The 13,649-nt window shown below is 50.0% G+C and overlaps 1 protein-coding gene across 1 annotated transcript in view; it reads left to right on the top strand.

The window, feature by feature from the left end:
• Nucleotides 1-13,649, top strand: part of LGR6 (leucine rich repeat containing G protein-coupled receptor 6) — a 146,745-nt gene that overhangs the window by 118,499 nt on the left and 14,597 nt on the right. Inside the window, exons 7-12 of the mRNA XM_058855584.1 lie at nt 3,898-3,966; nt 5,385-5,456; nt 6,560-6,631; nt 7,649-7,717; nt 8,702-8,773; nt 11,820-11,885. Of these exons, the coding sequence (XP_058711567.1) occupies nt 3,898-3,966; nt 5,385-5,456; nt 6,560-6,631; nt 7,649-7,717; nt 8,702-8,773; nt 11,820-11,885 (420 nt within the window). The remainder of the gene's footprint in view (nt 1-3,897; nt 3,967-5,384; nt 5,457-6,559; nt 6,632-7,648; nt 7,718-8,701; nt 8,774-11,819; nt 11,886-13,649) is intronic.

Raw genomic sequence — 13,649 nt, forward strand, 5'->3', positions numbered from 1 at the left:
AAATCTGGAAGCAGTGGGAAAGTGCCAGAGTGTGGAGCTAGGGAAGAAAAGCATTGCCCAAGTTCCTCAGATAAGGAGAGGAAAGGGACCCTTCGAGGTGTTTGCTACAGCACCTCCTTTTCCTACATCCACCAGCTCCTGGAGAGGGTTTGTGATTGATGGGCAGCTCAGGGGAGGAAATTCTGCTGCCACTGGAATCCAAAAGCAAAATCATCCCTGACCCAGTGAGCCATGAGTCTTTCCCATCTGCCTTGACCTTCTGCTGGGGAAGAAGCTCCAGAGACCCACCAGCAGGCACACAGGCTGGGCCAAACTCCTGTGGGACAGCAGGCAGAGAGGAGATGGCTGGGACAGATGGAGCCTGGTGGCATCTGTGGAAAGAAGACCTGAGGACTGAATTTCAGTAAATGAGCAGAAACCTCTTCACTGACAGGTGGTGGAGGTTGAATGCTGTTTCTGGGTCATTACTTGGAGCAGAGCCCAGCTCCAGCTCTGTGAAAGAAGGGACAGGGAATTTTTTTCATATCATGGTTTGGGTCTGGGCTTTGGGAAGGGTGACCCCACTGCAGGGAAGAGATGACACCTGAGGACCATCCTGAGTGCAGGTTTCTTCCAGCCCCTTCCAGCCAGCTGAACTCCATGGACAGGGCAGAGTTTGGCCAGGAGCTGTGCTGGAGACAAGTCAGAGCAGCCACCTGCGAGCAGCTCTCGGGGACCTGATCCCCAGAGCAGCTGGGTTGTTTTCCAGGAGGGAGTCTCACCTCCCCAAAATCCAGGAAGCACAGGCAGGAGCGAGCACAGGCACATTGTCTCCTCTGAACAGAGCGGGGTCACTGCCAGCCAGGATGGAGCAGCTTGACTACACCTGGTTGCATTTCCACTTTCCAACAAGCCCAGGGTCTGCCAGCATTCCAAGATGGGCTTTCACCCAGCGGGAGCTGCTGAACACAATGAATGCTCTTTGTGTAGTGCAGAGGGGAGGGAGGCCCCAGGATGCTGCCAGGGCTGGGAACGCTGTGTGTTCACTCAGGAAGAACTGGTCCTGTACCTACTTGCACACATGCGGAGGTACAAACAGAACCTTCATCTGCTGATGAAAGACCAGCCTGCCTGGAAGAGGTGCAGGCTGGAAAGGAAACACATTTTTAAAGACAGGAGCAAATATTACAGCACAATGAATTATTCCTTGTAAATAATACTGGTTGCAGATCTAAGATCCCTTGTTCTGTTAGTGAATCACAGGTGAGCCAAGCCTCCTCTCTGTTGGGCAATATCTTCCATTTGTCAGCAGTCACAGAAACAGCCCTGTGCCATCACAGGAAGCCTCCACAGTGGCAGTGACACTCTAGGGACGGGATGAATGTCACCTGGAGTGTCTCATCTCCAGGGACCGTCCCTTGGCATCACACAGGCTCATCCCAGCCCCAGTTTGTGGTGCAGGGGAGGGAAGTGGCACAGGCAGACACCCAGCCCTAAATGACCTCTGCAGCTTCCTGCTCCCTGTGGAATCTCCCTCTGACTTCAGGGAGTCACTGCAGGGTGAAATTTTTAAAGGTATTATGTACTTTATGTGCATAGTTTGGGGCTGTCATTCAACTTAGGCTGCTAATGCCTCTGATTTCAACCAGTGCAGTGATCTGGAGGTTAATCAGATTTGACTGATGCTTTGAAAATGCCCAGTGAGGTCCTGCCTGCACTTCCCATTGCTTTTTTACTTGGGAAATCCACTCCTGTATCTTCCTGAGCAGCAGAAAAGGGATGTGCCATTAACAGTCCTGCCCTAAGCCAGGCCCTGATAGAACCTGGCAGGTGCCAGCTACAGACACTGGCCAAGAGCATCCAAGCAGCTGATAGGGAGCTGCAAACAAAGAGTGAGGCTATGAGCAGTCATGTGTTGGGCTATTTATCCTTGAGCAGATCAATCTGGGCTCAAGCAGAGAAGACTGAGGAAAACCACTGCTTGGAGCCAGAGAAGAGCAGAATGTGTCCAAGCAAGTTTGGGGAGAGGCAGAGCTCTCCTGTCTAACAGATGTGAGGAGGCGTGAGGAGGGGACTCCTGTTCCACTCCTGGGCCCTGGGACAGGCACAGCAGCTTCAGGTGTGCTGGGACCCTGCCACCACTCTGCAGACAGGCAGAGCTCACGGTCTCACCACCAGCCCTGTGCTCCTTCCCTGCTGATTGCCAGCACTGCCAACTATTAGACAAGATGAGCCCTTTCTGGGTCCTACAGGAGCAGGATTCATTTGCTCAAATCCCTGCACACAGTACCAGCATCCAGATGTGTAACTGGAAGAGGGAGAATTGCCCTCAGTGTCAGGGGACAAACCCTGGTAAAACAGGACCTGCCACAGCACCTGAGCTTCTCAGGGAATCCAGCAAGAAGGTCTGGTGTGGACCTCGTCAGAGCTACACAAGACAAAATCCACCCACAACAACCTCATTCCGTATTTTTGTCTTGGGTTTGTTCCCTATCTTGTAATTCTGTGATAAGCATTCCCTAAGACATAAATCATAGAAGCTGGAAGTCCTGGAAGGACCAATTTGGAGAGACTCTCTTGGTTTCCCATGTTAATACCTTCAGGGCAAAGCTGAGGTGGTGCCATGGAGTCGTTCCCAAGCAGGGGCACTGGTAGTGAGAGAAGATGTAAGAGACAAGGGGGCCAAGAGAGATCATGACATAATGACCATGCCTGGGCCTAGAGGATGAGAATTACAGGATAATTGGGCAGCAGCCCATTGCTGTGTAAATTCTCAGTTATTTCTGTTCCATAAACCACAATCCAGGTTACACAGTAATTACTTTGAGGTTCATTAAGTGTAATTATACAGTAATCTCCAGGAGCCAGTAATCATGTTCCAAAGTATCTACCACTTAAAACTTGGTGAGTCTCATGCGAGCAGGAAGCAGTCGCATGGTTTTCAGACTTGGGTGAATTGCAAAGTGGGATGGCCAGGACAGGGTCAAATGTTCCTGTGACAGCTGAAATTGCCTTCCAAGGAGAAAGTTTGTCTTGCTAGAGAAGAGCTGCACACCCAAAGCCCAGCCAGTCTCCATGGACACCCTCCAGCCAACAGCAGGAACAGCCTTCGAAGGGCTGCTCCTCCCAGGTTGCCAGCAGTGCCCCAAAGGTCAAATAAATCCTTTTCCAGAGGCCAAGCCCATCCTTGGAGATCAAACATAACTCCTGAGATTTCATTCAGACTCAGATGTCTGTTTCAGTTGCCAAGCCAGGGTGGATAAATTCTAGACTTGTGATTACAACCAACTTAGTATATTTTATTTATTTTACTACACAGCAAATTACACTTAATGCTCAACAGTGTCCTTTCACATCACTTCCAGCTTTGGCTCATAGATTTCAATTGGTTTACTCCAATCAGCAGAAAAAGACCCAAGTCTTCCCACAGACTCCTCTTCCCACTGTTCCCAGTCACAGCATGTCCCAGTGGCAGGGACACCTGGTGTCCCCAGGACAACCACTGAAGGAATGGTCCCCTGATCCCCTCTGCACCACAGGGTGAGAGAAGCCCTTCATGGGCTGTTTGTGTTTCTTGTCCTACAAATAATCCAATTTTGACCTGGAAAAGCAAGAAAAAATACTCAGAGCCAAAGCCCCAGGGCTGAGCTCCTGTGAGAAGGGGCCAGGGCCCTGAGGAGATGGGGAGCAGCAGCACTGGCCAGTGCTGAGCACAGGACACTTTGTGGCTTGGACTGGCTCTCACCTGACAGTGCTCCAAGCAGGAATGTGTGAGATTGTGTTTCCAGGCAGTGGCTGGATCAGCATGGTAGGAAATACCTGTCTCCCATCTTAATGACCAAGTTTCAAAGCATAGATAAAGGTGCTTGAGCTCCTACAGGAATGGTAATGAATGTTTCTCCCTTCTCTGTCTTCCAGGGATCTGAACTACAACGAGCTGCTGGAATTCCCCGGGGCTATCAGGACACTGGGACGACTGCAGGAGCTGTGAGATTTTCCACTTAATCCTTTTCAAAACCACTCCGTGTGGGAGAGTGACCAATAAAGCATCTCATGTGCTCTGACTTGAGGGGAGCTCACCCCAAGCCCTTCTTTTCCTTCCCAGCCCTATCCACTGCATCAAAGCAGTTTATCACCTCAATTTCCAGCAGCCCTGACCACCTCCCCATCAGCCTCCACACCATGGAGGGGAGGGGGAGTCTCTGCCTGCCTTGGAGCAGGTTTCCCCTACTGTTCCTCACTCTCCTGTGGCATCTCAGGGGCTCAAACTCCATCTGTTCTCTGGCTGCTTCTGATGTCCATTCCCCAGCTTGGGACCACCCGTGTTATTGTGAGCCCATGGTGTCTGCAGGCCCTGTGCCACCTCCTCTAATGTGAAAAAATTGTTTTATCTCCCTTAGGATAAATTTATAATAGGGAATTACCAAAGTTTATGAGCATTTTAGTGGATAGGTCTCCTTCCTCTAACTGGTCACCCTGGGAGACACTAATCATAAGAAACCATCCCACTTATCACTCATGAAAGTAGAAACCCCAGGGTGGGGTGAGTTGATGTGGATCCACAGTTCCTGTGCCACACTGGTACCAGGTTGGGGTGGGACAAAAGCAGCTGCTCTGGTGTTTCTGGGAGCCTTGGAGTAAAAATCTGACACTACTTTTTTCTTTACTGGAACAATTCTCATAAGATTTCTCTGCTCAGCCCAGATATCATCATTATTCTCACCTTGAAAATGAGAATAAGATCCTTAATGCCCTTCAAGATGGCTTTTGAAATGACTGTCACTAAAGAGGAAAATTCCAAACAGTCATCAACTAATCACCTGCTCAGACTCCTCAGAAACAAACAACTTGGGCATCACCCAGAGCTTGGTCTTAGTTCTGGGCACAGGAACCTGTGGCTGCCTTTGCTGTACAGGAGGTCATCCTGTGGCCACAGAGCTCTCTTCTGCTGCAAAGTTTGCTGATAGAAATTTTCTCAAGCTTAACCAAAAATATCCCAGTTAGAGCTAGAAATCATTCGAAGTCATGTGGGCTGATAATTTCCTGACACACTCTGGTTGGCAGCTGTGGAGCTGTAACAGAAACCATCCATAAAAATTGTAGTTCCTGGAGGATAGAAAATTTTGTATTTGGCTGGTTTCTGTTTCCTGAGCTGTATAGTGTTAAACCTTAAGTCCTTGTACCCTCGGTGGGGTTGGTGGAATCATATATGGAGCATCCACAGAGTAAATGCAGATTTTGTCCTGAGAAGCCACAGACCTTGTTCACCTGCTGGGATGATGCTGCACCTGGGAAGGAGCCTGTATCCCCTATTTTATGTATATTTTGAAGTCTCTCTGGCTTTAAAAGTGTTGAGGAAAGAAGGTTAATTTAATTCATATCAAGACTTTTTTTTCTCCCAACAGTGGCTTTCATAACAACAACATCAAAGCTATTCCAGAGAACGCATTCATTGGGAATCCCCTCCTTCAAACAATGTAAGAAAATTAAATAATGTTTCCTACATCTTTATATTGCCCAGAAAGAGACATTTTCTGATGTCTTTAGTTGGGATTTCTGACAGTAGTCAAATGACAACAATCTGATATTTGCTATCCATGTGCCAAAGCAGGCTGAAATTGCTTCTTCTCAGAACTGCAGTGGGTTCTCCTTTCCTTGCAGCAGACGTTTGCTGCAGCACAGGCTGATAGCAAGGAAGGAACAAACTACAGGTGGTCTGCATGGAAACAGCCTAAGCCCTGGTTGACATCTGCTGATGTTTATTCCTTGTGTTCAGAAAAGCTGCTGGCCAGCGACAGCAGCAGCTACACGTGTCAGAGAGCTGGGATACCAGATCCCTTTGTGTCTGCTCAGACTTGGGACACAAAGTTCTGCAGATAAACACACCCAGCTGTCACATTATTTCTGCTCTGACCCAGGCACAGTTAGTGATTTTTGGATACTTCTCTGAACCACACAGACATTGAAAATCATGGCAAGTGACAAAAACTCTGCTTGTCCAGAGTCAAATTATAGAAATACCAGTATCTGGAAAGCCATGGGTGACACTGGGTGAAACCATTCACTGCTCCAGGCAGAACAACCAGCCTCATCCCCATCTCCCCTGGGCAGCATCCACAGAGTGAAGGGTGGTGGGGCCCATACACCCAAAATGTTCATCTCTCCATTGCATCTGCCCACCTGAAGTCTTTCACACTTAGTGGGGGGGAAGTGCTTCTTGTAGGAGGGGACTCAGCTCCTCCCATATCCTACAAGAGCTCACTTCTCTCCCCTGTGACAAGTGGGAAAGGTGTGTGAGATCACAGGAGGTGGCCTCCAGTGCAAGGTGCTTCTCAGTAGGACTGAAGAAGGGCTTTACACTTTTCTAGCCTGTCTGGTTCAGCAGGACCCCAGAGGGCCCATTCAGACCAGCAGGAGACCTCAGTCATACCAATGTCCAGCTGAAACAGGCCAGTGGGAGAGCCTGTGGTTATCTGGGAACAGGAGTTCCTCACAGCACAGCAGCTCTGGGGCTCTTGACCTGTACCAGCATCTTCACTGTGTGCAGCAGACTCTGACCTGTTTCTCTTTCCCATTGCAGCCATTTTTATGACAATCCCATCCAGTTTGTTGGACAGTCTGCTTTCCAGTACTTGCCAAAGCTCCACACTCTGTAAGTTCACCAAGCACATTCACAGAGAGGTAACATCCAAGCTCCAAGCCCTGTGTGCTGGGCACCTTTGTGGCCTCCTCCCTTCCACTTTTCAAGAGCCCCTGTGCCAATAGAGGACCATGAAACCACTCTGTTGCCCAACCCCAAAGGCTACTCCAAGGAGTGGACACTACAGATGTTTTCTTCTGAGGAAGGATAATTTTGAAAAGGACGTTTTGGAGGCAGCCACTAATTCCTCCTCCCCACACAGCTGACAGGCACTGAGGCCTTCCAGGGTCTCCAGAGTTGTGCCAGGAGCAGCAAAGATCTCATACACAAGTGCCACAGCTTTTGCTTCTGTTGTATAATTGCCCACACAGAAGGACACTGAAGGACATCTGCCTTCCTCCACAAGATGGAGAAGTGGAGTAACATGTCCAGCACCATGGCACAAATCACATTGCTGGGCAGCCAGCAGTGCAAGTGCCTCCTTCACATGTTTGGCCCTAGGCCTGCTGCTCCAGGGCCACCAGCACAGGCTGGGCACCACCTGGACCCCAACAGCTGCCCCATGTCGGTTTTTCAGCCAACCTGTTGTGGCACAGAACTAAAAATACTGAGGCAGAGGCAACCTCATAAATCTCTATTTACAAGCCTCACCCAGGCACATAAAATAAATCATTCAAATAGCCCTACATTCTTTAGATCCAAATGCACAGACCCAGGGAGGCTTGGGTGGGATGCCCTGCTTACATTCCCCATGGTAATTGCTGGGGGTTTTTTTATTTAATTTGGGTAGAGATCGTGCCAAGAATGTCAGTGGCTGGGAGAGGCTCTGAGCTTGCCAAGTCTCCTTGCACAGAAGTGCCCAGCTCCATCTCGCTGTATCCGCACGGAGCGAGACCTCTGCTCCAGCACAGGGACATCTGGGTGTGAGGAAGCAGATTTGCCACCATGGCTGATGGGTCTGGAACCTTGGGCTGTTGCACTTGCCTCCAGCTCCTCTGTCCAGCTCACTTCACCCTCATTTCTCTGCAGGTCACTCAATGGAGCAACGGACATCAGGGAATTCCCAGACCTTAAAGGCACCACCAGCCTAGAAGTTTTGTGAGTGGCACCTCTCTCCCTTTTACCCTGCTAGCTGTGCTCTTCCTCCTCCAAGGCGGTCCAGGCTGTTTCAGTGAGGACAACTTTCCCAGTGCTGTGCAGTATTCAGCTCTGCCTCTCCCTGGTCACTCACCCTTCTGCTTCGTTTCACCCCTGTGGCTCCTGAACACAGCTTTCCTCCCTGTGAGTGGCTCTCTCGATACTCTTGAGTGTGCTCCAGTCTGTTTTTTGGTTTGTTTGGTTTTTTTCTTCCTTCCCTCCTGCATCTGTGAAGGAGTGAACTTCTGAGTGCAGTGCTGCTCCCCAGTGTCTCTGCCCATACTGGAGCTGGCACCATGGTGTGGTTCAGGAAACGTCTGCCACCCAGGCTGGGGCTCCTGCAGCCACCCTGTCCCCAGGCTGGGGCTCCTGCAGCCACCCTGTCCCCAGGCTGGGGCTCCTGCAGCCACCCTGTCCCCTCCTCAGGAGAGCAGGGCCTTGGAGGACACGCTGCCTCTGGCCACACACCGTTCTCCTCTCGGTTCTCCTCTCTGGGACACTGGCCCCCATGCTGAGCCCAGGCTGGGAGCACCCCTGGCCAGGGTGTGGCCTGGCCATGCCATGTCTGAGGGACACAGGGACACAGGGACACACCATCCATCCCTCATACACAGGCTTCTGAGGAGTCCTGGCTCCAGGCCTGTCCAGGGATGGCAGAGCATGGTGCAGAGGGCACTGCCCTCAGAAAGGCCAAGGACAACTGTGAATTCAGGACTCAGCCATGGCCCAGAACTCTTCATAGGCACATTCACCTTAGCCAGGTCCAGCAGCTGTGGCTGTTTCCAAAACTGCCAGGCAGTCTTTTATTCTCTCCAGGTATTTTGTTGTCCTACTGATATTGTGTCTCCTGCCACTATCTGGGACTGGCAGCCGGGCTTCTGGGTCACAGAGTCTGGGTGCTGGCTGTCAGCAACACCATTTCTTCTCTCTCCTCCATCCCTCTAGGACCTTGACCCGGGCAGGCATCCATTTCCTCCCCAGAAGGATGTGCCAGCAGCTGCCCAGCCTCCGAGTCCTGTGAGTAACCTGTGTCTCTGACCTGCCTGGTCCTTAAAAAATGCCCTCAGGAACTGGGCTTCCCTTTTGTCTAGATCAGGGAAAGGACCAGCTGTGGAAGACCATCCTGTGGTTCTCGTTCCATCATCTTTTCCATGCAGAAATCACCACCTTCTTAATGACTACTCTGAGCTCTCACTTGTTCTTCAGCTTGCTGCTTCACCACAGCATGATGCTCTGGTCTCAGGCTGCAGTCAGGCACATCCTCCTCACTCTGCACCAGCAGGAACTGTTCCACCCCCATGCAAGGAGAGTAGAGAGGGTACAAAATGAGCTCCCAGTTATGCTGAAGCTCTTAGCCCAAAAACAAGGGGAAAATCACCTTCACCCTCTGTCCCAGCCTTGGCTTATTGCAGTTGGGGCTCCAGTAAGTGCCATCATCTGGAGGAAGGATCCTGTTCATATCCCAGGAAGGATCAGGTCTGACCTGATGGAGACCTGTGAGGCCACAAGGCCACATTTCCTCATGTGGGGTGGCACAGCCAGATCAGGGTTGTGCTCAGTCTCTGTGTTTCTTTGGCTCTGCCTGCGTAGCCAGGCACTGAATGATGCTGGGGGGGGGTCATGCTTTCTGCTTTTTCTTGGTACATGATGAAATCAACATCTCAGAAAGATTTTACATCATTTCAGGAATCGTACCCCTAGTTCCTGAGATCCCCAACAATGTTTGGAGTCAAAGACGTCCTCAGGAAATGAGTCATGAGCCAGATTTATACAAGTTTGCACCCTTAGGGCAGCAGCAGGCTTGCCTCTCATCAGTCTTTATACAAGCAAGCTGAAAAAGAAAACAAGTTTGTTCCAGGAAAGCAACAGGAGTGAATTCTTGATCACGGAAATCAGAAACAAGAGTAAAACATGAAAATAAAGGAAGACAATTTGTAACTTAGGAGATTACAGGGTTTTGGTTCCAGATGTCCCTGTAGGGAAGATCTCTCATCTTGAGACATCTGGACCAATTCAGTGGTTGCTTTGGACTGGCCCAGGCTGTTGTGTCCCAAACCTCTGTTTGTGTTTGCAAGTTATCAGACTGCAAACCCTCACAGCAGAGCCTGTTCTTTGTGCCCACCCCACCATGTGAGAGAGTTTTATTGGGACACACCACCTTGTTCCTTGCTCCTTGTTCCTCTTCCCTAGTGAACGTTCCTGACATTAATTGCATTGCTTTCAGGGTTTGGAGAGAATGTGGGCCGATGTTTGTGCACATTTACATCTCTCTTGCTATTGAAATGCCTTGGGCCCCTGTCCCCACAGACCCAGGGGTTGTTCTCTGCCTGTCCCTTGGCAGCAGTAGGAGCTATGAGTGTGACACATCTGACCATTGATAACACAGTTAAAGCTGCACTTCTGGCCTCACACCATGGTGTGGATTCTCTGTGAGGATCCCTCATGGGAACTGTAGAGACACTGCAGGGGCACAGGGGCACAGCCATCCTGGGATGTCACCCATGCTGAACCCAGCTCACACAGGCAGGGCAGCCCTTGGCATCAACCTGGCATCATCCTGCTGCTTTCATCCAGAGCTCCTGCTCAGGGCACAGATTTCATGTCATCATGGTACATCCTGAGGTGGAAGTGACCCACAAAATCATTGAGTCCAGCTCCTGGCTCTGCACAGAACACCCCAACAATCCCACCCTGTGCCTGAGAGAGCTGTCCAAATGCTCCTTGAGCTCTGGAAGATTTGTCCTTCTTCTCAAGCAGAAATAGGTGAAGCTCCCCTGAGCAGAGCTGAAGTCCCTTGTTGTCATCAGCACCCTCATCCTGGTATGTTCCCAACAGAGTGTGAGTGTCTGAGGACGCTCTGTTTGTAGATTCTGGGCTGCACCTGGCTCCCCTCACTCTGGAGGAGCCAGAAATAACTCCTGGGGCTGGTTCTCCCCCAACACTCTCAGCTAAGCTACAGCCCTGGCAAGCCCAATGGATTGACACAGGGACCAGGGAAAAGTGACTGATGCTAAGGCTCTTTCTCCATCCTGGGTGACAGCCTCCAGAGTCAAGCACAAACCTTTTGCTTGCTTTTCCCTCCCTCTTCCTCTCCACCATGGAAAACTGGTGGTGAGTGGGTTGGCAAAAAAAAAAATAATTGAAATATTTTAGGAGCAATCTATTGGCAGAAAGATGGAAACCGAGTTTGGAAAGTCGGCAGAGAAACCACGTACAAAACTTTACCCTGGGGCAAATTTCCCTTGAACAACCACAAATCCAGTCTCTGCTGGTGGGGGAAAGAGCTGGGTTTAAACATTGCTCCTTACCCAGCCTGTTTCAGCTTCAATAAGTTCACATTAAACTGTGCCAGGGTGAGTTTTCCTCTGACTATCAAGCCACTCTGCTCCAGATGCTGACATGGCACTGGGCTATGAACCAGTGGGAAGAGGAGTTTGCTGCAAACTGCTTTTGAGTGACAGCACTTGAAACAAGGACCAGAGGTTTTCAAAGTCTGTAATGTCCTGAACCAGATCCCTGCCAATGCCACAATCCCTTCCCTAATCTTGGGAGAAAGCCAGGAAAGGCTGAATGGGGAGCAGGCAATGGGCAGTGGGGTTGCTGTGCCAGGAGGGAGGAGAGAAACCAGCTGGTCAAAAGCTCCCCAGGCTCTGCAGGCACATCTGCAAGCCCTGGCAGAAATCTCTCTGTGCTGTGCCCACAGAAAGCAGGGCTGTGCATGGCAGAAGAGGCACAGGAGGGTTTCACAGCTGCCTTGAGGCTGGGGAGACAAGCCCACCCCAGCTGTATGAGCAGCTCCAGCAGACCACAGGCTGTGCTGCAGGAGCTGGGCTGGGGTGGGCGAGGGGGTGAATCACGGGGCAACCCTTGCCTTGCACAGAAACACACCCAGAGCCAGCATCAGGTGCAGGCTGGAGATCCCACTCCAGGGGTTACCAAAACTGGAGATGTGCAGAATGAAGCGAGGTCACCTCGCTCTCCAGCAGAACCTGCCCTCCAAGGGAGGCCTCAGGGGCACTGGCTTTTGATGTCCCAACATTCCTGTGCTGTCCTTTCCCTGCAGAGAGCTGTCACACAACCAAATCGAGGAGCTGCCCAGTTTCCATCGGTGCCAGCAGCTGGAAGAGCTGTGAGTATGGAGATATCCATGTCTGTGCTATGCTCTGGGGATTTTTCTGGGGCTTTGAGGAGAGGGGCAGTTCCCACACACAGAGCTCCCTGAGCACTGGGAGAGTTGGACATTATAATGCAGTTTGGAGTGCAAATGGACCAGAGCTCCACTCTTTGCCCCTGTGAACCTACAGAATAAAAATACATTCCCTGTGCATAGGAGCTAAATTCAGTCAGGTGCTTTCAGAGACCCCAGACACTTCAAACAGAAGTAAGGATGTGACAGCACTGAATTCATTAACTCCAGTCCCACTATGAGCTAATCAAGAACGGGGTTTATGTGGACCATAAATGTCTTTTGCTTCAAGGGGGGCCCATGCCATGGGCACAGAGCAGCTCTTATCCACCCTGCCCAGGGCCAGCCCCTCCTGAGAGAAGGGGGATTCTTTCCTCAGGTGTAGCTCTTGAAATGGCTCCTCTCCAGCCCCAAGAGGCACAGCTGTTGCTCTGAGATAAAGATATTTACATTCAGCTCAAAGTGTCTGGAGATCTGACCCTACACTTCAAACAGAACATGAGTTCTTGGCCTTTTTGAGAAAAACTGTTTAAAAAAATTAAGATAGACTCCATGATTTTTTTAAATAATTCTACTACCTGGAAGAACAGACATATGGGAGAAGCATCCCCATTAAAAAATCCCACAAGAGAGGTTGTCTCTGCTCTCTGTAGCACCCCAGCCTGGATAGCCAGACCAGCTCATCCAGCCTTAGCAAACTGGACATTGTAACGCTGTGAAACTACATGGAAACGAGAATGCACAGCCCCTGCTGCCTTTTATGGCAGCTGTGAGAGTGCCTCCAGGAAAATATTTGAAAAAAATAGAAAGTACACCAAAAAAGACAAATGTTCAGAATTTCAAACCTGTAGTTTCACACATTCTGCCCAAGTTCCTCCTTACAATATTTCATAATATGCCAAATTCAGACTTAACATTCATATAAAATCACATTTAATCCCAGTTTCTGGCTAATGAAGTCAAACAGATTTTACCTATATACCTTAAATTAATATTTTTTATTATTTTTTTTATTAAGGGACCAAAATGAGTATTTGGTCCCTTACCCCAAAGTTACTGTCCTGTAAGCTCCACCACCACCAAGCATTCCTGGTTGTTTGAAGAAAGTCTGGTGGTGTCTGGTGGCACAGGTCAGTCAGCAGAGTCTGTGTGAACTCTCACCCTACGCTTTCCCCTTCCCCAGGGGATGAAGGAGCTGGAAAGGAGATGTGGAGGGCTGAGGCACTTCATGTGCAGATGTGGACAGTGGGTTCTACAAGACATCAAGATTTTTCTTCATGAAACACTGAGATACCTTCAGTCCTCAAATCTTCATCCTCATCAAGGCAAAGAACAGCATCACATGGTCCTTCCTGAAGGGTCACACAGAGCTGATTGCTGGTCACTGGCTCCAAGCTGTCATCTTTTACTCTAGAAAAAGCAGTTTGGAGGCTTAGGGCAGAGCAGAGTGGGAAACCAGTGTGGATTTGGGGTTAACAGGGCACCTTTGGCTACTGCACATCAACAGTTCTTCACTGAGTCATGATGGCATCTTCAGCAGAGGCTGTCTGAGCCCTGGAGCTGCCTGTAGGAGAGAATGGCTTTGACATGTTTCGCTGCTCATCCTGTTAAACACTTGAAATAAGAGCAGGTCTCCCAAGCACAGCAGCTTCCACTGTGACAGTCTGCTGCACTGGAACAAAGATCTCAACAGTGTAGGAATGCTGC

This window comes from Poecile atricapillus, chromosome 23, assembly GCF_030490865.1.
Source record: "Poecile atricapillus isolate bPoeAtr1 chromosome 23, bPoeAtr1.hap1, whole genome shotgun sequence".
Classification (NCBI taxonomy): Eukaryota; Metazoa; Chordata; class Aves; order Passeriformes; family Paridae; genus Poecile; species Poecile atricapillus.